The sequence below is a fragment of the Schistocerca americana genome, chromosome 1 (genome assembly GCF_021461395.2).
Source record: "Schistocerca americana isolate TAMUIC-IGC-003095 chromosome 1, iqSchAmer2.1, whole genome shotgun sequence".
Lineage (NCBI taxonomy): Eukaryota > Metazoa > Arthropoda > Insecta > Orthoptera > Acrididae > Schistocerca > Schistocerca americana.
The window spans coordinates 189,408,965-189,436,715 of NC_060119.1; the positions used below are offsets into that span (position 1 = coordinate 189,408,965).

The 27,751-nt window shown below is 45.6% G+C and overlaps 1 protein-coding gene across 1 annotated transcript in view; it reads right to left on the reverse strand.

Moving 5' to 3' along the window:
* LOC124621215 (putative phospholipase B-like 2) overlaps positions 1 to 27,751 on the reverse strand; it is a 168,390-nt gene that overhangs the window by 114,158 nt on the left and 26,481 nt on the right. Inside the window, exon 2 of the mRNA XM_047147125.1 lies at positions 25,087 to 25,354. Coding sequence (XP_047003081.1) covers positions 25,087 to 25,354 — 268 coding nt within the window. The remainder of the gene's footprint in view (positions 1 to 25,086; positions 25,355 to 27,751) is intronic.

Consider the following 27,751-nt stretch of genomic DNA (forward strand, 5'->3'; position numbering starts at 1 on the left):
TTATGTGTATGTTGTGTATCGCGTACACAAGGTATAAATGGTGAGTGCATTTGCGGAGCTGTCATCTGTAGTCAGGCAATCATGTGAAAGGGTTTCCGATGAGATTATGGCCGCAAGATGGGAATTAACAGACTTTGAACGCCGAATGCTAGTTGGAGCTGGACGGAAGTAGCATTCCACTTCCGAAATAGTTCGGTAATTCAGTGTTCCGAGAGCCACAAAGTCAAGAGCGTGTGGAGAATACCAAATTTCAGCCATTACCACTCACCACGGACAACGCAGTGGCCGATGGCCTTCGCTTAACACTTTGCCATCCGCACTTCGCGTACAAATTTATTCGTTTGGCGCCGGCAGCGCTAGTTCGTATTACTTGGCTTGTCGCCGGCCGCTTGTCACCTTTCCGTTGATGACAAGGTTAAAACACATTGACTTTTGCACGCTTTAATTTTTCCGGAAATCTTGTATTTTGCCGTATAGTTCCACGAACTCTAACTTTCTTTTCAAGTAACTTCTCTGCAAGTTCTACACTCTTACAATAATTATCCACGTAGAGGAGGTGCCACTTTCCATAAGATGATGTCAATAGCTCCATCACTGTTTTTGCTAAAGGTTGTCCAGCGCCGGAACATATCTTGAATGAGGAAATGTATCCCGTACTCGAATCACACAGCATCATCCGAATGAGTATGCCATATTTCGTAATTTTCGACGGATTGTAAACTTTAAAATTTAACTGTCCACGCCACGGTAACATTCCTTCATCAACTGAGATGTTTTGACTTAGATTAAATGTTTCTTTAAACTTTTTGGAAAAATAATCAATTACGAATAGCACTTTGAAAAGCTGGTCGGTATTATCCGGTTTATTGCTGTCGTCGGAAAAATGTTAAAATGATATTTCTCTGAATCGGTTGCTCGACATCGTTTTGCGAAATATCGGTGTGTATCAACGGATTCGTTGACCAGTAATCATCGATCCTTGCTTTTTTTTACAGTTCCCATAAGTATAGCAAACCCAAACCATTTTCTAAGTTCGGGTCCTGTAACGACAAATTTGGCATTTTTTTGTTATCCAGTTTCCTCCTATTGCAATTTTGACTGTAATACATGGTGGTTTCGATGCTAATATATTCAAATAGATCGTTCCCAATACATAATTCTAAGATCTTTGGGAAATATGTGTGGATCCGGAGATCCTTCAAATTTATTATTGGTCCTCAGTCTTCTGTTGGCAGTTGGCAACGGTAGCGTTCGCCGAATTCTTCTTGGACGTATTTCACTATCTTCCGACAGTTCTACTTCACTTTCATTTTTTTGATATCCAGTGTCTTCTTCCCAATCGGCCAAGTCGTCCGAAACGTCAGACAAGACGTCCGCGCATTCTTCGTAAATAATCCTGTCGTCTCTTTCGTCTGCCATGATGAAAGTGCACAAGTACTTATAAAAACAAGAAACTTGTTGATGTGTGTAACTTATTGTTACCTAAACAAAACGGTTCAAATGGCTCGGAGCACTATGGGACTCAACTGCTGTGGTCATCAGTCCCCTGGAACTTAGAACTACTTAAACCTAACTAACCTAAGGACATCACACACATCCATGCCCGAGGCAGGATTCGAACCTGCGACCGTAGCAGCATGGTACCTAAACAAAACACCAACAGAATGAAAAGGATGCTAAATTGCTGTCACCGGCCACTGCGCGATACTATGCTCACGACACCACTGTGGTGTCGCCGGCCACTGAGCGATAGTATGCACACGACACCACTGTGGTGTCGCCGGCCGTTGACCGCCATTTCGCGCACGACACCGGTGTGGTGTCACCGGACGGCAAAGTGATAATAACCGATAGCAGCAGCCTTTGGGTAGAATTGTCAGTGATGACAGACCAGAAACACTGCGTGAAAGAAACGCAGAAATCAATGTGCCACGTATGACGAACGTATCCGTTAGGACTGCGCGGCAAAATTTGGCGTTAATGTGCGACTGCAGCAGACGACCGACCCGAGTGCCTTTGCTAACACCACGACATGGTGCAGCGCCTCTCCTGGACTCGTGACCATATCGGTTGGACTCTGGACGACTGGGAAACAGTGGCGGTCATACGAGTCCCGATTTCCGTTGGTAAGAGCTGGTGGTAGATTTCGAGAGTGGCGCAGACCGCACTATGTCACGGACCCAAGTTGCCAACAAGGCATTGTGCAGGGTAGTGGTGGCTCCATAATGGTGTGGGCCGTGTTTACTTGGAATGGACTTCGTCCTCTGGTCGAACTGAACCGATCATTGACTTGAAATAGTTATGATCGGCAACTTGCTGACCGTTTGCGGCCATTCATGGACTTCATGTTCCCGAACAATGGAGTTTTTGTGGACGACAGAGTGCCATGTTATCGGCCCACAGTTGTTCGCGATTGTTTCGAAGAACACTCACGACAGTTCGAGCGAATGATTTGGCCACGAAGAGCGCCTGTCATGTATCCCAGTGAACATTTCTGCGGTATAATCGAGAGGTCAGTTCGTGCACAAAATCCTGCATCGCTAACACTTATGGACGGCTCAATATTTTTACAGGAGACTTCCAACGATTTGAGTGCATGCCATGTCGAGATGGTACACTACGGCGTGCAAAATGAGGTCCGACACGATTTTAGGAGGTACCCCATAGCTTGGCACGTCATTGTACGTGGATACTGTCTGCAAAATGTGTTGCGAATAGAGTTAGTTGTAAATAGGAAATAAAACGTCATACTTGATGCTGAAGTTTTCTGTATGAACAGAGAAAATTTAGTAAGCGATAAACGTTTTTCCTTTGTTACTTGTAACGGGTGTTCTGCGGGCCGCGACCGTCGGAAAGTGCCGATCGCTGTTGTGTGTTGTAACATTACGAGTCAAGACAGCTGTAACGGAACTTGAATAGCGTAAAGTTATCGTTAAAAACCCACGCCGCGCGATTTGTTACGATTTGGTCGGTCATAATAGTAGTAACATGCTTTCGAATACAGTTAAAATATAACGGCGATACCTGTTTAGCGTTATTGGAAATAATATGTAATAAATTAATGAGTAAGGTAGCCGATCCTATAAGAAGAGGTAGAATTGGGCGTATTAAGGTGTTTTGCTTTATATCGACTAAGCCGATGATACGGCGTCTTTTTTTTCCGTTTACTCTTAGAAGAAAAAAAAGAAAACAAGTAACGAAGTGCTAATTGTGCGTTGTGAAAAATATAGGGGCGAATTTTAAATAGCTACAGTGTATAATCAGACTAACAAATGGACATTCAGTTACGCGAAATAGCGGACAGCGAAGTGTGGTCATTAAATTGAGTACACCTACAGGGCGGTCAATTCCGGGATAAGTCTATTCGCACCTCATGAGGGACGCGGTATTGAGACCGGTTTTTTTTAATTGTATCATGGAGAGCGGGCTTCAGTTTATAAAAAGGAGAAAAGCTGTATCATTATCATTGACTGTTGGTGTTAAGCAACCAAAACTGTTCATCAAAGGGTTTCGGTGAATGAGTGGTGAATGCGAAATGAAACTGTAAACGAAGTTATGTTAAATAAAGCAGAAGAGACAAGACAGTTTGGTCGTATCTGTTATTATTCCATAAACCGTAACATTTATTCTCGTTGTACGAAGCCTTTATAGACGATCGTTATGACAATTTGCTTTGAAGGGATCTCGTTACGAGTTAAGTTTTGGGGACCTGGTCAACAGGGGATAGTTCGTAGATCTTAACTACTGCAGCTATTCTGGAATCAGGTGCTACCGTGACCGTTGTGTGTAGTCAATGGCTTAAGGTCATCATATCTCATGCTCTAAGATCGACGCGCCTTTCCTCTTGGTATAACGGTGTCTCACGGTAACCACGACAACGCCGACGGCGAAGGAAGATACGGTAGAGTGTGACAGCGCCAGTTTGCCAGGATCCGTGGAACTGCGACTTTCTCCAGCGTGAAGGTAACTGGCTAGGTAAGGCCCGCAACTAGGTTCCACTGAAGTGAGCTGAAGGGTGTTACTCTGGCCCGACAGTGTGGTCTTCAAAGGCGAGTGTGTTTTCATAGAGCGAGTGGCGTTTTCTAGTACTCTTTAGGAAACCAACTTCTAAAAGCCCCGCCAACCAGCAGCACTTACAGATGTACCATGAACGTTAATAAGAAATGGCCAATCGCAGTGCCTACTTCCTGCTCTGGATGCTGATTAGCTGAAATGTAGGCATGTGAAAGTAATGTCGAGGAACTGTGGGCAGCTCAGTTGGTTGGTGGCTCTCGTAGGGTGCAGGAGGCGAGTTGAGCCCTCTGGGTTGGAGAAGATATGGAGACGTACTTCGGAAGTTCGTAGTCAGTGGGCAGTAAGGTTGTTTTCGTGTATTTTGGAGGATTCTTTTCGTGTATGTGAAGGGTTCTGAAAGTGTTCGGACGAGTATTCCGTTTTGCGCGCGCAGGAAACGTCTTCGTCTATTGCATGTTTTATTAGGTGGGTGTTGCTCTTCAGCATACGCGGACAGTTTAGGAAGACACCGCCTAATAGAATATGGGGCAACTGGCTACCTGGAGCCGTTGTGTAACGAACAAAGCGGACTTGTCGAGGGTTATTAGAAGAAAATAAATTGAGTTTTGCTCCAATGGAAATCTGAAGTGTGGAGTTGTGTATGTTCTTACCCTGTAATTTCAAACTGTTTCTGTGTTGTTTAGAGAAGAGATGGCTGGAACCGGCTTTTGACGGAGTGGTGCGTGACTGCGGTATTTGTTAGCCAATCCAGTAATCTGATTTTGAAGTTCTCAAAGGTAGACAGCTTCAATGCACTGAACGATAGTACAGAGGAAGAGACTAGTTAAACCTGTGTCGCGAGTCTAAGCGAGGCTGGAGAACCTTATCTGGCTTTATAGTGTAGGTGTAGCAGGGCCCAGAAACCGTCCAGGTCCGTCAATAAACGCTTGGGAGGACGTCTGTGGAGCGAGACGTCGCGTGGTTTGGCTCTAGCACCGCACGGCACTGAGACTTCACGGATTATGTCGGAGGCCGCAACAGGACTATTCCAGACGTTACGGAAGCTCCTAGACGAGAGACGAGAAGTAACGCTTCATATTTTGTGAGAGGGTATCAGCGAGAAAAAGTTTCGGTAAAGGTTTGAAATTATGTGCAAAGTGTGTTGTAAGCCGCTAACTGCTCTCATTCTCTAATACGGATGAATAAAGGCTGGGTAATTCATGTGTCGTGAATTACACTGCTTCAAGACATACAGGGTGGTCCATTGATCGTGACCGGGCCAAATATCTCACGAAATAAGCGTCAAACGAAAAAAAACTACAAAGACGAGACTTGTCTAACTTGAAGGGGGAAACCAGATGGCGCTATGGTTGACCCGCTAGATGGCGCTGCCATAGGTCAAACGGATATCAACTGCGTTTTTAAAAATAGGAACCCCCATTTTTTATTACATATTCGTGTAGTAGGTAAAGAAATACGAATGTTTTAGTTGGACCACTTTTTTCGCTTTGTGACAGATGGCGCTGTAATAGTCACAAACATATGGCTCACAATTTTAGACGAATAGTTCGTAACAGGTAGTTTTTAAAATTAAAATACAGAACGTAGATACGTTCGAACATTTTATTTCGGTTGTTCCAATGTGATACATGTACCTTTGTGAACTTATCGTTTCTGAGAACGCATGTTGTCACTGCGTGATTACCTGTAAATACCACATTTATCCAATAAATGCTCAAAATGATGTCCGTCAACCTCAATGCATTTGGCGATACGTGTAACGACATTCCTCTCAACAGCGAGTAGTTCGCCTTCCGTAATTTTCGCACATGCATTGACAATGCGCCGACGCATGTTGTCAGGCGTTGTCGGTGGATCACGATAGCAAATATCCTTCAACTTTCCCCACAGAAAGAAATCCGGGGACGTCAGATCCGGTGAACGTGCGGGCCATGTTACGGTGCTTCGACGACCAATCCACCTGTCATGAAATATGCTGTTCACTACCGCTTCAACCGCACGCGAGCTATGTGCCGGACATCCATCATGTTGGAAGTACATCGCCATTGTCATGCAATCAAACATTTTGTAGTAACATCGGTAGAACATTACGTAGGAAATCAGCATACATTGCAGCACTTAGATTGCCATCGATAAAATGGGGGCCAATTATCCTTCCTCTCATAATGCCGCACCATACATTAACCCGCCAAGGTCGCTGATGTTCCACATGTCGCAGCCATCGTGGATTTTCCGCTGCCCAGTAGTGCATATCATGCCGGTTTACGTTACCGCTGGCGGTGAATAACGCTTCGTCGCTAAATAGAACGCGTGCAAAAAATTTGTCATCGGCCCGTAATTTCTGTTGTGCCCAGTGGCAGAACTGTACACGACGTTCAAAGTCTTCGCCATGCAATTCCTGGTGAGTAGAAATATGGTATGGGTGCGATCTATGTTGATGTTGCATTCTCAACACCGACGTTTTTGAGATTCCCGATTCTCGCGCAATTTGTCTGCTACTGATTTGCGGATTAGCCGCGACAACAGCTAAAACACCTACTTGGGCATCATTTGATGCAGGTCGTGGTTGACGCTTCACATGTGGCTGAACACTTCCTGTTTCCTTAAATAACGTAACTATCCGGTGAACGGTCCGGACACTTGGATCATGTCGTCCAAGGATACCGAGCAGCATACATAGCACACCCCCGTTCGGCATTTTGATCACAATGGCCATACATCAACACGATATCGACATTTTCCGCAATTGGTATACGGTCCATTTTAACACGGGTAATGTATGACGAAGCAAATACCGTCCGCACTGGCGGAATGTTACGTGATACCACGTACTTAGAAGTTTGTGACTATTACGGCGCCATCTATCACAAAGCGAAAAAAGTGGTCCAACTAAAACATTCATATTTCTTTACGTACTACACGAATATGTAATAAAAATGGGGGTTCCTATTTTAAAAACGCAGTTTATATCCGTTTGACCTATGGCAGCGCCATCAAGCGGGCCAACCATAGCGCCATCTGGTTTCCCCCTTCAAGTTAGACGAGTTTCGTTCTTTGTAGTTTTTTCGTTTGATGCTTATTTCGTCAGATATTTGGCCCGGTCACTATCAATGGACCACCCTGTATACGCAGCTTCTGTGATACTTGACTTACCGTGTTAAACCTTTACCATAACATCGTAGCTGTTAATGATTAGATTATGAAGCATTTTAAATTTTTGAATCTGGTCAATAGCCGTATGAAAAATCGAAAGTCAAATTTTTGAGCCCCTGGAATCCGTTAAATAGCTCGCAACTGGGGACGAGCACCAAGCGCCGGGTTAGCCGTTTAGTAATATACATTAACATTCTGCCTAAGATTCGTAGATTTTGGCTATTTTGGCTATAATGTTCCAGTCAGGACGTTGACGACATTGTGAGCTGACCTCTCCTAACTTCTCTTTAACGGGGCGAGAGAGAGAGAGAGAGATTCTAGTACATTTAGCGCAGGTGATATTGGAACGGAGAGAAGAAGTTTTGTAGGAAATGAATAAGGGTGCAAACACTTCCAAATACAATTTAAAAGCACAAATTTTCTCAATAACTCAACCTTACTTAGAGAGGCGCCTTACAGTGGCTATTTACCCATCAATGATTACACTCCAACACCCGTAACTCCCAGTTTCTGAGTACCATCTTTTACTGTTTTGCCAGCTACTGTTTTTTTTTTTTTAGCAACCTGTTCGGATGATACCATCAAATACTCGAATCAAGATAAGCGACGAGTACGAGACAGCGCTCATTCCTTCCTATACACTGAAAACTAACGATTATTCCTCTTTGCGGCTCTCGCCGCTAAATCCTAGGAGACATGTTTCTCTGTCTATTCTGCCACAAAAACACAACTACTTATTCCTCTTCACGACTTACGCAACTAAACAGTAGGAGACATGTGTAAGGCGGTATTTGTTCCTCTGTATTGTCTGAGACACACAAATTTTATTATTCTTCGCTGCTGCTAGAGAGAAACTCTACAGATCTTCTTCTTTACAGACAGATACAAAATGTGAGAACTGTGGCTGGATACTTATCGGCAACGCAGTGCCTAGCTCTAAAATGTACAGTCTTGTCATCGTTTACTGCAGCACCATCTAACTGCTACTTTACACTGACGGTTCTCAACGACTCTGCTGCTCCACGGAGAAGATCGCGGCTCCGACTGTCTCTCACTGCTTAGCTCAACTGCTACGCCGACTGTTGCTTACGTATTGTTTTTGCGCGGTCTTGGAGTAGCTTATCCTGCCAGTGCTGCTTTCCCCTGCTTCCCTTGAAAGTCCCATTAGGCACCGAAATCTTTCCAGAAACTTCTCTCACCTCGAGCAGGCTAGCTGCTCCCCACCTGATGCAACTCTTCCCTGTTTTGGCCGCAGTCAGCTGTCCGCGGCTATTTGCCTTGCTTACAGTAACTTGTTGCCCCGGTAGTGAACGTGGCTGCCTTGGTGTACCACTTTCGCCTTGAGTGCTAACCGTTGCCCTCGCACACACTACGCTGAGGTGACATACAGATGGCGGTAGTGTCGCGTACACAAGGTATGAAAGGGCAGTACATTAGCGGAGCTGTCATTTGTACTCAGGTGATTCACGTGAAAAGGCTTCCGACTTGATTATGGCCGCACGACGGGAATACACTGACTTGGAACGCGGAATGGTAGTTGGAGCTAGATGCATGGGTCATTCCAATCCGGAAATCGTTGGGGAATACAACTGTCCGAGATCCATAGTGTCAAAAGCGTACCGAGGAAGCAAATTTCAGGCATTACCTCTCAGCACAGACGACGCAGTGACCGACGACCTTCACTTAACGACCAAGAGCAGCGGAGGATGTGTAGAGTCCTCAATGCTAACAGACATGTTAGGACAGTGCGGCGAAATTCGGCGTTAATGGACTATGGCAGAAGACGAGCGACCCAGCAACCCCTAATAGCACGACGTCGCCTGCAGCGCCTCTCCTGGGCTCGTGATCATATCGGTTGGACTCTAGACGACTGCAAAACTGTGCCTTGTCAAATGAATCCGATTTCAGTTGGTAAGAGCTGATGGTATGGTTCGAGCGTGGCAGAGACCCCACAAACCCGTGGACTATAGCCGTCAATAAGGCACTGTGGCAGTTGCTTATGACTCCGTAATGGTGTGGGCTATGTTTACAAGGAATGGCCTGGATATCCTGGCGCAACTGAACCGTTCATTGACTGGAAATTGTTATGTTCGGCTCCTTGTATACCATTTGCAGTCGTTATGGATTTCATTCTTGTAAATGATAATGTGCCATGTGAATGGGCCACAGTTGTTCGCGACTGATTTGAAGAACTTTCAGGAGAATTCCAGCGAATGGTTTGGCCACTCACATCGCCCGAGACGAATCCCATCAAACATGTATGGCACATAATCGAGAGGTCACTACGTGCACAGCATCCTGCACCGGCAACATTTCGCAGTTATGCACGCCTATAGAGGCTGCGTGGCTCAATATTTTTACACCCGACTTCCAACGACTTGTCGAGTCCATGACACGCCGAGCTGCTGCACTACGCGGGGCAAAAGGAGGTCCAACAAGATGTTAGGAGGTGCCTCATGACTTTAAGCTCCGCGTACTTCCTGCTGCGTGTCTCTCCAGCTCCACGGTCCATGCCTGTGCCTGGCTACTTAAAGGTTCCATTCTTTTCATAGTGTCTATGAACTTCCTACATCAATAATACACTACTGGCCATTAAAATTGCTACACCAAGGAGAAATTCAGACGATAAATGAGTATGCATAGGATAAATATAATTATACTAGAACTGACAGGCGACTACATTTTCGCGCAATTTGGGTGCATAGATCCTGAGAAATCAGTACCCAGAACAACCACCTCTGGCCGTAATAACGGCCTTGATACGCCTCGGCATTCAGTCAAACAGAGCTTGGATGGCGTGTACAGGTACAGCTGCCCATGCAGCTTCAACACGATACCACAGTTCATCAACAGTAGTGACTGGCGTATTGTGACGAGCCAGTTGCTCGGCCACCATTGACCAGACGTTTTCAGTTGGTGAGAGATCTGGAGAGTGTGCTGGCCAGGGCAGAAGTCCAACATTTACCGTAACCAGAATGGCCCGTACAGAACCTGCAACATGCGGTCGTGCATTATCCCGCTGAAATGTAGGGTTTCGCAGGGAACGAATGAAGGGTAGAGCCACGGGGCGTAACACATCTGAAATGTAACGTCCGCCGTCAATGCGAACAAGAGGTGACCGAGACGTGTAACCAATGGCACCCCATACCATCACGCCGGGCGATACGCCAGTATGGCGATGACGAATACACGCTTCCAATCTGCGTTCACTGCGATGTCGCCAAACACGGATGCGACCATCTTGATGCTGTAAACAGAACCTGGATTCATCCGAAAAAATGACGTTTTGCCATTCGTGCACCCAGGTTCGTCGTTGAGTACACCATCGCAGGTGCTCCTGTCTGTGATGCAGAGTCAAGGGTAACCGCAGCCACGGTCTCCGAGCTAATAGTCCATGCTGCTGCAAACGTCGTCGAACTGTTCGTGCAGATGGTTGTTGTCTTGCAAACGTCCCCGTCTGCTGACTCAGGGATCGAGACGTGGCTCCACAATCCTTTACAGCCGTGCGGATAAGATGCCTGTCATCTCGACTGCTAGTAACACGAGGCCGTTGGGATCCAGCACGGCGTTCCGTATTACCCTCCTGAACCCACCGATTCCATATTCTGCTAACAGTCATTGGATCTCGACCAACGCGAGCAGCAGTGTCGCGATACGACAAAACCGCAATCGCGGTACGCTATAATCCGACCTTTATCTAAGTCGGAAACGTGATTGTACGCATTTCTCCCCCTTACACGAGGCATCACAACAACGTTTCATCAGGCAACGCCGGTCAACTGCTGTTTGTGTATGAGAAATCGGTTGGTAACTTTCCTCATGTCAGCACGTTGAAGGTGTTGCCACCGGCACCAACCTTGTGTGAATCCTCTGAAAAGCCAATCATTTGCATATAACAGCATCTTCTTCCTGTCGGTTAAATTTCACGTCTGTAGCACGTCATCTTCGTGGTGTAGCAATTTTAATGGCCAGTAGTGTACAAAGGGCGTTCAAAAAGTTTTGTACAGTCGTCTAGTTTTTTAATTTTTTGGAGGAGGAGAATGAAATATTTGGGAACATTCTTTGAACATTTAGGTATAAGTTGGTATATAAAAGTATTTTATTTTATTTACAGATGAGCCAGACCGGACCATGAATTAGATGTCAGGTGGCAACAACGGTCGGTGATGGAGTTCCTCTTCAAGACCGGCGATGACTCTGCCACATCCATTCACAGGAAGTTGCTCCCTGTTTATGGGGAGGACACAGTGGATCACCGTAGTATCCAGCGGCGGTTGCAGAGGTTTAAAGGTGATTTCTCTCTACTGGACAATCCACGATGCGGTAGACCATCGACGGCAGTGAGTGATGCGGATCAGGAGACCATTATCAAATCATCCAAAATGACAGATGTATGACGACACGACAGCTAGCTGAAATGGCTGGTTTTCATTGAGTAGTGTGGTATCACTGGTACAGTCATTAGGGCACACAAACATCTGTGCATGCTGGGTGCCTGGATTATTGACGAGAGAAATGAAAACGATGAGGAGCAACGTGTGCGAGGGTCTGAAGTGTGGAAACACTGTTTTGACGGCGTCATAACCCAGGATGAAACGTGGTTGTTTTTGGTCATCTGAACGCCCACCTGCGCTGTTAAACATTTGATAGTGAGAAAGACCTTATTTCCTGTGTCAAGAAATGGCGTAAAAGTCAATCCCCCCAGCACTTTTCCAAAATGCATTTACATCATGGAAAGAACGTTGGGCCGGATGCGGCACAGCTGATGGAGGCTACATTGAGTAGGCTCAATGTATAGCTAAATGCTCCAAGTATGTTCACAAAAAATTTGGTTCTCCTCTTGCAAAAAATAAAAATATAAAAAAATTAGAGACGACTGCGCAAAACTTTTTGAGCGACCCGAACTATTTGAAACAGTTAACGCAGAACAGGGAATCAGCGATCATAAAGCGGTTACTGCATCGATGATTTCAGCCGTAAATAGAAATATTAAAAAAGGTAGGAAGATTTTTCTGTTTAGCAAAAGTGACAAAAAGCAGATTTCAGAGTACCTGACGGCTCAACACAAAAGTTTTGTCTCAAGTACAGATAGTGTTGAGGATCAGTGGACAAAGTTCAGAACCATCGTACAATATGCGTTAGATGAGTATGTGCCAAGCAAGGTCGTAAGAGATGGAAAAGAGCCACCGTGGTACAACAACCGAGTTAGAAAACTGCTGTGGAAGCAAAGGGAACTACACAGCAAACATAAACATAGCAAAAGCCTTGCAGACAAACAAAAATTACGCGAAGCGAAATGTAGTGTGATGAGGGTTATGCGAGAGGCGTTCAATGAATTCGAAAGTAAAGTTCTACGTACTGACTTGGCAGAAAATCCTAAGAAATTTTGGTCTTATGTCAAAGTGGTAGGTGGATCAAAACAAAATGTACAGACACTCTGTGACCAAAATGGTACTGAAACAGAGGATGACAGACTAAAGGCCGAAATACTAAATGTCTTTTCCCAAAGCTGTTTCACAGAGGAAGACTGCGCGGTAGTTCCTTCTCTAGATTATCGCACATATGACAAAATGGTAGATATCGAAATAGACGACAGAGGGATAGAGAAACAATTAAAAACGCTCAAAAGAGGAAAGGCCGCTGGACCTGATGGAATACCAGTTCGATTTTACACAGAGTACGCGAAGGAACTTGCCCCCTTCTTGCAGCGGTGTACCGTAGGTCTCTAGAAGAGCGTAGCGTTCCAAAGGATTGGAAAAGGGCACAGGTCATCCCCGTTTTCAAAAAGGGACGTCGAACAGATGTGCAGAACTATAGACCTATATCTCTAACGTCGATCAGCTGTAGAATTTTGGAACACGTATTATGTTCGAGTACAATGACTTTTCTGGAGACTAGAAATCTACTTTGTAGGAATCAGCATGGGTTTCGTAAAAGACGATCGTGTGAAACCCAGTTCGCGCTATTCGTCCACGAGACTCAGAGGGCCATAGACACGGTTTCCCAGGTAGATGCCGTGTTTCTCGGCTTCCGCAAGGCGTTCGATACCGTTCCCCACAGTCGTTTAATGAACAAAGTAAGAGCATATGGACTATCAGACCAATTGTGTGATTGGATTGAAGAGTTCCTAGATAACAGAACGCAGCATGTCATTCTCAATGCAGAAAAGTCTTCCGAAGTAAGAGTGATTTCAGTTCTGCCGCAGGGGAGTGTCGTAGGACCGTTTCTATTCACAATATACATAAATGGCCTTGTTGATGACATCGGAAGTTCACTGAGGCTTTTTGCGGATGATTCTGTGGTATATCGAGAGGTTGTAACAATGGTAAATTGTACTGAAATGCAGGAGGATCTGCAGCGAATTGACGCATGGTGTAGGGAATGGCAATTGAATCTCAATGTAGACAAGTGTAATGTGCTGCGAATACATAGAAAGAAAGATCCCTTATCATTTAGCTACAATATAGCAGGTCAGCAACTGGAAGCAGTTAATTCCATAAATTATGTGGGAGTACGCATTAGGAGTGATTTAAAATGGAATGATCATAGAAAGTTGATCGTCGGTAAAGCAGATGAGAGTGAGATTCATTGGAAGAATCCTAAGGAAATGCAATCCGAAAACAAAGGGAGTAGGTTGCAGTACGCTTGTTTACCCACTGCTTGAATACTGGTCAGCAGTGTGGGATCCGTAGCAGATAGGGTTGATAGAAGAGATAGAGAAGATCCAACGGAGAGCAGCGCGCTTCGTTACAGGATCATTTAGTAATCGCGAAAGCGTTATGGAGATGATAGATAAACTCCAGTGGAAGACTCTGCAGGAGAGACGCTCAGTAGCTCGGTACGGGCTTCTGCTGAAATTTCGAGAACATACCTTCACCGAGGAGTCAAGCAGTATGTTGCTCCCTCCTACGTATATCTCGCGAAGAGACCATGAGGATAAAATCATTGAGATTAGAGCCCACACAGAGGCATACCGACAATCCTTCTTTCCACGAACAATACGAGACTGGAATAGAAGGGAGAACCGATAGAGGTACTCAACGTACCCTCCGCCACACACCGTCAGGTGGCTTGCGGAGTATGGATGTAGATGTAGATGTATTTGACCTCTTATATTAACCAATCTTAACAGCCATGACATGGGAAAGCTTCTGACTCAGTTCCAACAAAACCTATACAAACAGCTGTTGAGAAACAAGATGTTGATCCTATCCTTGTAAGTACATCTAAGAATATTCACACTGGTGAGACGAAACGTCATGATCACCGCCCACCTCGATAATGAATGCCGCCTGTTGGCGTTGCAAGTACATGACGCGGTAAGAAAAATATGTAAGCGGAGCGAAGGCGAATGGGTAATCTTTCTAGCGACAACAGAGACCAAAAACGAAGAAATTCGCTGCTAAACGACTTTCACAAATAGAAGATTGTTATGGCCCGGCGCCTGGGACCGAGCTGGTCGGCTGTTGGCGTGCTGCTGTCAAGAGAAGCTGTTGAAAGCGGTTAAACGAAGGATTACACCAGAGTAGGCGACAAGATGTTCAACGTCATTGTCTCATCAAAGAAGGTGGACGTCTGAGGCTCGTCCGCTCTGTAAGGCAGAGGATAGACGGCGGTGGTTGGCGGATAGGATGACATAGCACCACACGGGACCAGCCCCAAGTTTTTCGGAGCACGCCGTTCAGTGTATGTTGTTGATCATAAGATTCGACAGCAGACGACCCCCACGTCTAACCACGTTGACCCAACGACATCGACAGTTACTACTGCGGTGGGCATGAGATTACCAAGACTGGATTGCGGATCAGTGGGGGAGAGTTGCGTGGTCGGATGAATCCCATTTCTTCTTACACTACGTCGATGGTCGTAGCTGGTATGTCGTCGACCTGTGGTAGTCATCGAAGGCGCGATGAGAGTTTTCGGCTACGTGAATACTCTTTTGGATCCCTTAATGCTTCATGTCTTCCCTAATAGCGGCGGCATTTTCCAGCAGGACAACTGTCCTTGTCACAAGTCCAGAATCGTAATACAGTAGTTATGGCCGTCACTGAGAGCTCTCGCTGACATGTTGATCATCATATTCATCTGATCTGGGACACTATCAGTTGCCATCTCTGCGCCCACAAGGCACCATTTCATGATTTACGGAAATTACTACACTTTGTGCAGACGTCTGGTGCCACACATCTCATGTAATCTACCAAGAACTTGTCGAAACCGTGCCACGCAAAACCACTGCTGTACTATGTTCCAAAGGTGAACCGCCACGATATTAAGCAGTCGGTCGTAATGTACTGGCCTATCTACGAGTATGGGCCAAGTGGCTACAGTTAACAAACGGTGTCCCGACTGCTTCAGTGGGGCTGCATAAATCGCAGACCCTGAAACAGCGTAATTATGTTTGTTAATCGGTGCACTCGCGGAGAATGCTTAAAAAAACAATGGTTTCACTTTCTGCCACCAGGTGAAAATACCGCTTTGTAAGCACTCCCAATTTGGTGTAGGTGCAGGTAAAGGGAGGAACGAGCGAACATATGATAACGGTGGTTCTGTCACGTTTATTAGGAAATGGTCGTAAGTTACAACATGTGTCCAGTATGGTCTCCACACTCAGCACCATGCTGCATCCATAACACGGCTCGGTCGACAGTTGCTCGGAAAATATTCAGTGTAATCAAAGCGATAAGTCGTCGTTGCTATCCTTCAGATGAAGAGTTTGGACATATTGCTTAGAGACACTATGTTTCCGAGATACTGAAAGCCAAGGAAGCTGGTACACGTGCACAATATCGCGTACGGCCGCCGCGGGCACGCAGAAGTGCCACAACATGATGTGGCATGGACTAGACTAACGTCTGAAATGCTGTAGGTAATTGATATCATGAATCCTGCAGGGCTGTCCATAAATCCGTAAGAGTATGATGGGGTGGGGTACACGTCTGAACAGCACGTTGCAAGGCAACTCAGATACGCTCAATAGCGTTCATGTCTGAGGAGTCTGGTGGCCAGCGGAAGTGTTTAAACTCAGAAGAGCGTTTCTGGAGACGCACTATATCAATTCTGTACCTGTGGGGCGTCTCATTGTCCTGCTGGAGTTGTCCAAGTCCGTCGGAATGCACAATGGACATGAATGGATGCAGGTGATCAGATAGGTTGCTTACGTAGGTGTCACCTGTCAGAGTCGTATCTAGACGTATCAGTGGTCCATATTACTCCAACTGCACACGCCCTACACCATTACAAAGCCTCCATCAGCTTTAACAGACCCCTGCTGACATGCAGGTCCATGGATTCATGAGGTATCCGCTCGATACACTTTGAAACGGGACTAACCGACCAGGCAACATGTTTCCAGTCATCAACAGCCGAATGTCGGTGTCGACGGGCCCTGCGCGAGGCGTGAGGCTCAGTGTCGTGCAGACATCAAGGGGACACGAGTGGGCCTTCGGCTCCGATAGCCCACATCGATGATGTTTCTTTGACTGCTTCGCACGCTGACATTTGATGGCCCAGCACTGAAATCTGCAGCAATTTGCGGAAGGGTTGCACTTCTGTCACGTTGAACGATTCTCTTCGTCGTTGGTCCCTTTCTTGCAGGATTTTTTTCCGGCCGCAGCGATGTCGGAAATTTGATGTTTTACCGGATTCCTGATATCCACGGTACACTTGTGAAATGGTTTAGTGGGAAAATCCCCACTTATCGCTACCTCGGATATGCTGTGTCCCATCGCTCGTGCGCCGACTAGAACACCACGTTCAAATTCACTCAGATATTGATAACCTGCCATTGTACCAGCAGTAACGATCTAATAACTGCGCCAGATACTTGTCTTACACAGGCGTTGCCGACCGCAGTGCCGTGTTCTGCCTGTTTAGACATCTCTGTATTTGAATACGCTTGCCTATACCAGTTCCTTTGGCACTTCAGTATATCCCGACATCCAGAAGAGACACGACTTTATGTCAGGACATGTGGAAGGCCACGTAGAGATGATGTGGTTGTTTTGAAGTTTCCTCGGACTAAATCTTTCAGCTGCAAAAGACGTGTTGTGTCGCCTCATCTTCCATTAGTGATGTGGACACAGTTGTGTTCTTGCAGACCTTGACTCAAGTGTTGTTGTGGCGTAGCAAGACAGCCACGCCACGGAAGTAGCCGAAATGCACGCGTTTAGTTCACGCAGGCAAGAGATAGGTCTGTAACAGGATAAGTAATGAATGCTATATAGAAAAGTACGTAGCTGCTGGAATACTTAACTTTAATCCATCCTTGTGGTACATCTGGAGATTGTGGCGATACAAGTGAGACTCTTTAGATACATGCAATGTTACTAATGGCGCCTTGCTAGGTCGTAGCCATTGACTTAGCTGAAGGCTATTCTATCTGCTCTGCAAATGAGCGAGGCTTCGTCAGTGTGCATCGCAAGCTACGTCGTCCGTACAACTGGGGCGAGTGCTAGTCCGTATCTCGAGACCTGCCTTGTGGTGGCGCTCGGTCTGCGATCCCTGACAGTGGCGACACGCGGGTCCGACATGTACTAATGGACCGCGGCCGATTTAAAGCTACCACCTAGCAAGTGTGGTGTCTGGCGGTGACACCACAAGTGTAGCACAAGATGGTCCTTATAACGTGCAGACATCACTGTACAGCTAACAGGCTTGTGAGGTGTCGTCTCCTCGAAAAAAAACGGACCTAGTATGAATCATCTTCTGAAACCACACCACACATTCACGTAAGTTGAGTGCACAACATATGAGAGTAGAACCCCATATGCGAAAGCTCCGTGCATTCACGGCACTGTGCGGAATAAAATGTGCCTCATCCGTTCAAAGAATGTTCTCTGGCCACATGTCATACGTTTCCATGCATGGGAATGGGAAAGTCACGGCCTTGTAGCCTATCTTGGGACTTCATTCTTGCATATTCTGAAGCTTATAGGGATACCACTGTAAGATCCATCGCAAAATCTTTTGAACTATTGACCAGAGAAGAGAATTTCCGTGACACAGTATGAGCACTGGCTGTAGAATTTGAAGCATGCGCTGCATGGTCGTCTATAGCTACAGCAATTTCATCCTCAGCTGCCCTGAGAATGGGTCGCCTCCCCCTTCTCCCTGGTGCGCTACCTAGTTCACCTCTTTCTTCAAATTTATAGATCATTTCCTTAGGCCGTTATTGACATGGGGCCTTTTGCGGCTGTTTCTGTCGGCGATACTCCCGCAATGCACCGCTGGTACTGCAGTCGTTCTGATAAAACAACTTTACCAGCAGTGCCCAGTCTCTCTTCTAAATAGCCACTGAGCATCGTACGGAAAACTTCAATCCTCTTCACACTTTACACCAACAGTCACTTCACAAAAGAAATCAACATATGTCGCCACATGATAAACAGCATACTAACGTCAGAACAGGAAACCTTTTCAGATTCTGACTGCTTAGAGCGCGATATTTTCCTCTGGTGGCAGAAAGTGGAACTACTATTTTTAGCAACATACTCCGCGATCGCACCGATTAATAAACATACACAAGATGTTTCAGCATTCTGAGATGCACACAGCCCGCACTGCACCACTTTCAACACCGTCAGTTTAATTAGAACCACCTGGTGCAACACAGCTACAGCCTCCATTGATCAGAGTAGTGGGAAACTTAAAACAGAATGTTGAGTAAGTGGATTTTACATCACAAACTGTTTGCAGCAGTCCTAGAGGCATTAAAACTGGGTAAAATAGCATAAATGTTATGGAACATACATGAAGCACCTGCCTTTTCCAGATGGCGTTGCTCTGTGGTCTTTGAGTGCAGATGAACTTCATCAACGAATGGATAAACTGAATAGATCAAGTCGCACTGACGGAAATGAAGTGTTTCACCGTGAGCATCTTGACTGAATATTATCAAGCTAATACTCTAGTATTTCCGTGCCTGTGGGATATGTTGATTAATATGTCATCATGCTGTGAGCTTATTATCAGTAAGGGACACTCAAACTGATTTTTTCGAATTAATGAAGACTATTTGGTGTGTCTAACGTTACTGGAAATTTTCAGCTGGAGATCGCTAGACAGCTTGCCCAGAGGACATGCACGTGAAGCTCGTAGACATCTTTCGGATTTTGAAAAAGATCGAATCACTGGCACGAGGGACATGCCATTATCTTACTGTCATATCACACACGCAGGCATTTGGCTGTAATGCAATGGTTGTAAAACAAGTGTTGGTGAGACTTGAGTCAGGACAGCAGTGCGGCAAGGAGATTAGGCACGGGTCGTTCTAGAAGGACTGCACCACGAGGAGACTGCAGGGTTCTTCGATCAGCTCTACTGAATAGACAGGTGACAAGGGCTAAAATCCAAGTAGACGTCACCATGAACGATCGGGGTATAATTACTGGAAGCTAGGTTGAGATCCCTTGTTGCCATGCTTTGTTTACTACTGACGCCAAACCACTGACTACAAATACTCGTATGGCGTAGAACCACAGTCAACTGAGTGGTATTCTGTGGTGTTCAGCTATGAGTTTCGCTTCTGTTTGCGGCTGCCAGATCGACACCAAAGTGTTCGTAGAAGATCTGAGGTAAGGTCACAGAAATGGGGGATTCTGGAGACTAGTACCTCTCCTACTCCTGGAATCAAGGCAAGGGGAGCTATTGGATATCACAACTCGCGTTATTTGATATTTTTTGAAAGAAGGTTGAGTGCTCGTTAGTTGTTACAAGAATGGTATAAACTCAGTTGTCATGCCCTCCTTTTCCAGGTTATTTAATGCCATACTTCAGCAGGATAATGCAAGGCCCGATAGTAGAGTTCACACAAAAATCGCCTTGACTGTTCTATGATAACGCCTCAGAGTTGCCACAGTTGTAGGCAACTATGGCTTTCTGGCTGTACTGACAGCAGCCTTTTGGGCCACGTATCTGAAAGCTGGCAACAACGCCGCCAATTGAGTGCGGTTTTCTTCCGCCTTATTGGGTATAGGATTTGTCCACACTGCAGCTGCAGCCTCATCCCCTCCTGGCGCGAATCCCAACGACAAACAGGATCGGCAGCGTAGCTGTAAGTTAACCCTTTCGTGAGCCGTGGGAAACATGCTTCCCACTACAATGAACTCGCTTCTAGTCCCGTGGGATTCACAGTTCCCACCTCTATACATTGCTACTACCTAGTGAACAATATAGGGTACAACTTCCAATCGGAAGTTCCCGCCGATTTTGCTGTACCTTCGAGCAGAGGCATTGTATAGCTGAGTGTTGTTCTGTAGAGAAGCCTTTCAGTGCTGTTTGCGTGACATTTTGTGATTTTTTTCCTCAGAGCTATAGTATAAGGTAAATACTTTTGATTTACCCAAATTTATGAAGGAAAACGTAAAATTGGAACGAGGAGAACTCCAGTTTGAAACAAAAGGAGCCATTTCTGCAGTAAAATGGATCGATGACCGTCCAGTCACTTTCCTGTCCTCAGTTCATGAACCATGAGAAACAGCCACAGTGAGAAGGAGAGACAAGGATGCTACTAGTAAAGAGATTTCTTGTCCTGAAGTTGTGGCAGAATACAACAAAATAATGGGCGGTGTCGATAAGTTTGGTCAATTACGAGAAAGGTATGCTATTGGCAGACGTTCTGTAAAATGGTGGCACAAAATATTTTACTTCCTGGTGGACGTTGCTGCAGTGAACAGTTTTATCCTGTGGAAAAGAAGTAAAAGAGAAAGTGGACAGCATGATCAGCTCACATACAGGATCCATCTAGCCAGACAATTGATCGCTGGCTTCCCATCACAAAAAGGGCGCGGACAAAAACCTGTCTTTCTGGCAAAAAGGGGTAGAGTACCTGAAGATTTTCGTCATGTGGCTGTAGGGGAGCATCAACCCATGTTAGGAGAAATCTACTGGACATGCCGTCATTGTAGTACAAAAACTGCGGAAAAGAGCACTCGCTGTGTTTGTACATATTGTCAAATACCACTTTGAATAAACCCATGTGTCCGAAAATTTCATGGCAAGTAATTGTGAAAAATCATTGTAACAAGAGAGGTAAATTTATCAAATAAATGTGACATATATTGAAAAAGTTGTTTTTGTCATTTAACTCCAAGGAAGGGCAGTGGGAAGAATACTTCCCACCTCGTTGTGTGACCTCACTTTCACAGTTGGAGCAAATTTGATATTCTGTATGATAAATATATCTATCTGTTAACTACTATCTTCTCTCCATTCATTAAAAAAAACTCCTCAATAATTTTGCCCACGAAAGGGTTAGAGGCGCCAGCAAGGTGATGGGAGAGAGGAAAGGCTACAGCATAAATGTAGGGCTCCGTATTCGACAGGGAGAGGTTGACATTTTGTATGAAAGGGATTCCAACGATCTAACTGTGGTATCGATAGCTACGACGCCACGGCGTAGGTGCAAGTTCATAGGTTGGCACTACGACACTGACACCGACTACAGCGCCCTCTGGCAGGCGCTGTTCAGTTCTACGAGCGCCGCTGCAGATTCTACCCATTTGATTCCTAGGAGACGAGCTAGCAACATTGTTTCTACTTCGCAGGGGGCCGTTACTGACTGTTACTCCAATGATAGATGGTCTCACTACTAGTAGCCCTTACCGTTGATATGCGTACGGTTTCGCACCTACGTGCTCATCTGTCCGCAAAGTTAAGTAAGAAGAGTTACAACTTATACGCAGTACCGCAGTACTCCCTTTTCCTGCTCTTACTCGCTTCCTACATTCGGCCTACCCTTCAATTTACAGGAACAGACCCACGCGCCGCCTTCCAGGCGGGATACAAAACTAACAATAAACACAGAGGAATAAATGGGGCAATATTAAGATCCACGTTAAAGTTACAATGAAGAGTACACCAACAGCACTGTAAAAATAGCAGGGCGCTCACTTGTGGAAAGACGCGCCCAGCGACGGATTGAGCGCTATATACAAAAGGCAATGCCCTGATTGACTAATAGCAGCGCCCAGCCCAACCGGCTAAGGATAGAAACTTTATATTTCGAGAAGGTGTGGAACTTACACGGTAAACAGGGATAAACGGTTTTTTGAAAAATGTCGCAATTTTGAAGCTAGACCTACGAAAATTAGTATTTGGCTTCACGGTCCGAAATAAAGAAATACGTTTCTCAACATTTTTGGAAATTTAACTATGGGATCAAATAGTGGATGAAACCTTTTTTGAAAATACATCATTAAAGAACCGCTAAGGTATTTTTAAAGCTACATCTATGAACACTGGTATTTGACTTCTCGGCCACAAATAAAAAAATATGTATCTCAGTGTTTTTCGAATCTGAACCTGTAAGGGGGTGAAATTGGGGATGAGACTTTTTAAAAATATTTTAATATGAAAACAGTTTTAAAGCTAAAACTATGAAAATTTGAATTTAGCTTGTAAATTAGAAAGAAAAATACGTGTTCCACTGATTTTGTGAATTCAGCACCTACGGCGGTGAAACGGCCGTTTCAAGTTTTTATGGAAAATTTCGTTGTGCAAGCCTTTTTGAAACTAGATCTATGAAATTTGTATTTGACTCCTCTGTTAGAAATAAAACACGCGCGTGTCACTGTTTTTGGAAATTCAACCAATAAGTCGTAAAACGTGTTAGGGAAATATTCCATTGCGAAAGCATTTTCAAAGCTAAATCTCTGAAAATTGGCGTTTGGCTTCTCAGTTTGAGATGAGAAAATACGTTTTCACTATGTTTAGGTATTGAACTCCTAAGGGTAAAAATAGGGGAACAAAGGCTTTTTGAAAGTATGTCGCTATTAAGGGAATTTTGAAGCTAGAACTAAGAAAACTGGTATTTTGCTTCTCAGAAAGAAAACAAAAAAATACGTGTTTCATTATTTTGGGAAATTTAGCCACTAAGAGGGCAAAATAGTGGGCGAAAGTTTTGTTTTTAAATAAATAATCACTGAAGAACTACTAGAGCATTTTGAAGCTACATCTATGACAACTGCTATTTGACTTCTTAGTTGGAAATAAGAAAATACGTGTTTCAGTGTTTCTGGAAATTCGATCCCTAATGGAGAGCAACAGGGGATCAATTTTTTTTTAAAGAAAATATTTCGTTACATTAAAAAAATTTAAAACTAAATTTACAAACAGTGGTATTTTACTTCTCGGTTAGATATACAGAAATATTTGTTAGGGATGAAAGTTACTATGGAAACATCTTCACAAGAACGCAGAAGGCCTGATTAACAAAAACTTTGGACTCCAGATACCGGAATCTGGTTTGTGGTCAGAAGTAGTTCGGAAAAGACCATGTTTATATGGTCTTAATTAGCGTGAAAAGCTTAGATGTTGTAATTTGTGAACAACGTAATAATTCGATCAAATAAAAACAAAGATCTCTGCAGGCTATGCAGTCTAAGCGAGCGAAGCAGCGGGCGCTAAGCTACACTCATTCTCATAAATTAAGGATAATGCTGATACAAGATGAAACAACGCTCTGGTGGGCGGTTTGCGGGTTTAAATCACCTCGGGGTATGAGCATGCGGTGCATTTGACCTGCGGTCGTCGCACGGTGGCGCTGGCAGCAGTCCACATATGCAGACGTGTGTTGGTGCATACCAGAGTGCGGTACAGCGAGTAAGTGTGAAGACGTTTTCAGACTTGCTAATGGTGACTGTGTGTTGAAAATGGCTGAAAGAACACATATTTATGACGTTATGAGGGGTAGAATACTAGGACGACTGGAGGCTGGTTAAAAACAGCAGGTCGTAGCACGCGCCCTCCGTGTGCCACCACAAAGTTTGATCTCAAGATTATGGCAACGATTCCAGCCGACAGAAAACATTTCCATGCGCTACAGTACGGGACGTCCACAGTGTACAACACTACAAGAAGACCGATATCTCACCATCAGTGCCCGCAGACGGCCACGGAGTACTGCAAGTAGCCCTGCTCCGGACCTACCGCAGCCACTGGAACAGTTGTCTCCAGACACACAGTCTACAGACGACTGAACAGACATGGTTTATTGGCCAGGAGACCTGCAAAGTGCATTCCACTGACCCCTGGCCACAGCCTGTAAAGCCTGGTGTCAAGAACGCAGTACATGGTCACTGCAACAGTGGTCCCAGGTTGTGTTCACGGATGAGTCCAGGCATAGTGTGAACAGTAATTCTCTCCGGGTTTTCATCTGGCGTGAACCAGGAACCAGGTACCAACCCCCTAATGTCCTTGAAAGGGACCTGTATGGAGATCGTTGTTTGATGGTGCGAGGTGGGATTATGATTGGTGCACGTACACCCCTGCATGTCTTTGACAGAGGAACTGTAACAGGTCAGGTGTATCGTGACGTCATTTTACACCAATATGTCCGCCTATTCAGGGGTGCAGTGGGTCCCACCTTCCTCCTGATGGATGATAACGCACGGCCCCACTGAGCTGCCATCGTAGAGGAGTACCTTGAAACAGAAGATGTCAGGCGAATGGAGTGACCTGACTGTTCTCCAAACCTAAACCCCATCGAGCACGTCTGGTATGCTTTAGTCGACGTATCGCTGCACACTTCTGGAACTCCGACAGCTCTGGTGCAAGAATGGGAGGCTATACCCCAGCAGCTGCTCGACCACCTGATCCAGAGTATGCCAACCGATTGTGCGGCCTGTGTACGTGTGCATGGTGATCATATCCCATATTGGTGTCGAGGTACATGCGCAGGAAACAGTGGCGTTTTGTAACACGTGTTTCGGGACGGTTTTCTCAACTTATCACCAATACCGTCGAGTTATAGATCTGTGTCATGTGTGTTCCCTATGTGCCTATGTTATTAGCGCCAGTTTTATGTAGTGCTACGTTGTGAGGCATCACATTCTGCAGTTATCCTTAATTTATGAGCGTGAGTGTAGTTACACGTGAGCAGTGGCAGCCACGTGCTGCCACGGGCTACGCGCAGGTTACCTGGTGCCAGTAGGGGTCTGTGTCGCTGTGCGAGGCGACCATGTCGTCGACCCAGGCTCGGTTCTTCTCCAGGAAGCTCTGCACAGCGCGGCAGGCGGCTGGCCGCCCCTTCGCACCGTCCGCCGAGTCGCTGCAGTAGTCCGCCATCGTGTTTGTCCAGTGCATCGCGATCAGGTCGGCCGTGGTCACGCCCTCCACAAAGCCCACCGTGAAAGCCTGCGTCTCGTCGTCGAAGCCGGGGTTCGTGTGCATCTCCAAGAAGGCCCATCTGGAAATGCACAAAACGAACGCCTCGTTAGTCTTTCTTTCTTCGTTATGTGGTCTGCAACTCACGACACAGTCTAGAGAGAGCAACTGTTACTGAAATTACTAAAGGCAATTCCTCGTGTAAATATCATCTCCAAATTGGCTAGTTTGCAGAATAGTCACTGGGGTGCAAATTTTACTCAGACCACACTGAACAAACTGAATATTGGCCTGCCTCAAGTTTCAGTCTTCCCTCCTATAATGTTCAACCGGTATAACCGAGATCTGCCAGAAACTGTCTCGCAAATTAATATACGCCAATGACATCTGGCAAGAGGCTCAACACACTATCAGAGAGAGAGAGAGAGAGAGAGAGAGAGAGAGAGAGAGAGAGAGAGAGAGCAATAATGATAACAGTGGACGCGCTTGTATCGGATAGGCAAGTTCACTGTGCAAAATATCAATCTCCCCTGTTACAAGAACAGAATAATCGGTTCGGAACGCTCTAGATTATGTAGATGACTCGGTACCAAGCGGTCATGTGACCATCCACTGCTAACGAAAGTTATTGCAGATATATATATATATAGAGCGTTCTGAACACCGACGTTTTTGAGATTCTTGATTCTCGCGCAATTTGTCTGGTACTGATGTGCGGACTAGCCGCGACAGCAGCTAAAACAGCTACTTGGCCATCATCATTCGTCGCAGGTCGTGGTTGACGTTTCACATGTAGCTGAACACTTCCCGTTTGCCGGACGAAGTGGCCGCGCGGTTCTGGCGCTGCAGTCTGGAACCGCGAGACCGCTACGGTCGCAGGTTCGAATCCTGCCTCGGGCATGGCTGTGTGTGATGTCCTTAGGTTCGTTAGGTTTAACTAGTTCTAAGTTCTAGGGGACTAATGACCTCAGCAGTTGAGTCCCATAGCGCTCAGAGCCATTTGAGCCTTCCTGTTTCCTTAAATAACGTAACTATCCGGCGAACGGTCCGGACACTTGGATGATGTCGTCCAGGATACATGCCACACGCCCGTTGGGCATTTTGATCACAATAGCCATACATCAGCACGATAGCGACCTTTTCCGCAATTGGTAAACCGTTCATTTTAACACGGATAATGTATCACGAAGCAAATACCGTCCGCACTGGCTGAATGTCACGTGATACCACGTACTTATACGTTTGTGACTTTTACAGCGCCATCTATCACAAAGCGAAAAAAGTGGTCCAACTAAAACATTCATATTTCTTTATGTACTACACGAATCTGTAATAAAAAATGGGGGTTCCTATTTACAAAACCACAGTTGATACCCGTTTGACCTATGGCAGCGCCATCTAACGGGCCAACCATAGCGCCATCTGGTTTCCCCCTTCAAGCTAGCCAAGTTTCGTTCTTTGTAGTTTTTTCGTTTGACGCTTATTTCGTGAGATGTTTGGCCCGGTCACGATCGTATGTGCGTGTGTGTGTGTGTGTGTGTGTGTGTGTGTGTGTCCACCACAGTGAGATGGATCAGCGTCGAACTTCTACAGAATCGAAGAAAGATTGTGACGTTTTTGGAGAACGAAAATCTCTCAATAAAAATCAACATGGGTTCCGCAAAACTCAGCCAGCTCTGTTCCCTATGAGATCCATAGTGCCGTAGACAACGGCGCTCGGGTTGATGCCGTGTTACTTGTCTTCAGGGAGCCATTTGGCACAGCACCGCACTGCCGTTCAGTGAAAAAAAACTCGACCTTATCTAGCACCGGACCAGATTTGCGACTGGATTCAAGACTTCCTTGCAGACAGAATTCAACGCGTCGCTTTTAACGGCACAAAATCGGCAGATGTCAAGGTAATTTCTGGAATACCCCAAGGAAGCAGGATAGGGCCTTTATTGTATGTTCTAGTAGAAAGCGTCAGAAGTTCTTAATCAGTAGTCGCAGATGGTCCGGTTGTTGGAGACATAACGACTTGCAGTGGAAAATTGATGAATGGTGCAATCTCTGGTAGTTGAACCTGAACGTAAATGAATGAATATATGCGCACACACGGGGAAAGAAAGCAAAAAATGGTTCAAATGGCTCTAAGCACTATGAGACTTAACATCTGAGGTGATCAGTCCCCTAGACTTAGAACTACTTAAACGTAACTTACGGACATCACAAACATCCATGCCCGAGGCAGGATTCGAACCGGCGACCGTAGCAGCAGCGCAATTCAGGACTGAAGCGCCTAGAAACGCTCGTCCACAGCGGCCGGCGGAAAGAAAGCTACTACTGTACAACTAAACTACTGACGAGAAACTGCAGGAAGCAGTATCTACCGTAGATTATCTGAGAGTAACCACTCAGAGCAACCTTAACTGCAATGACAACATAAAACAGTAAGAAAAGCAGATGCCAGACCGATACATAGGAAGAATCTTAAAAATGT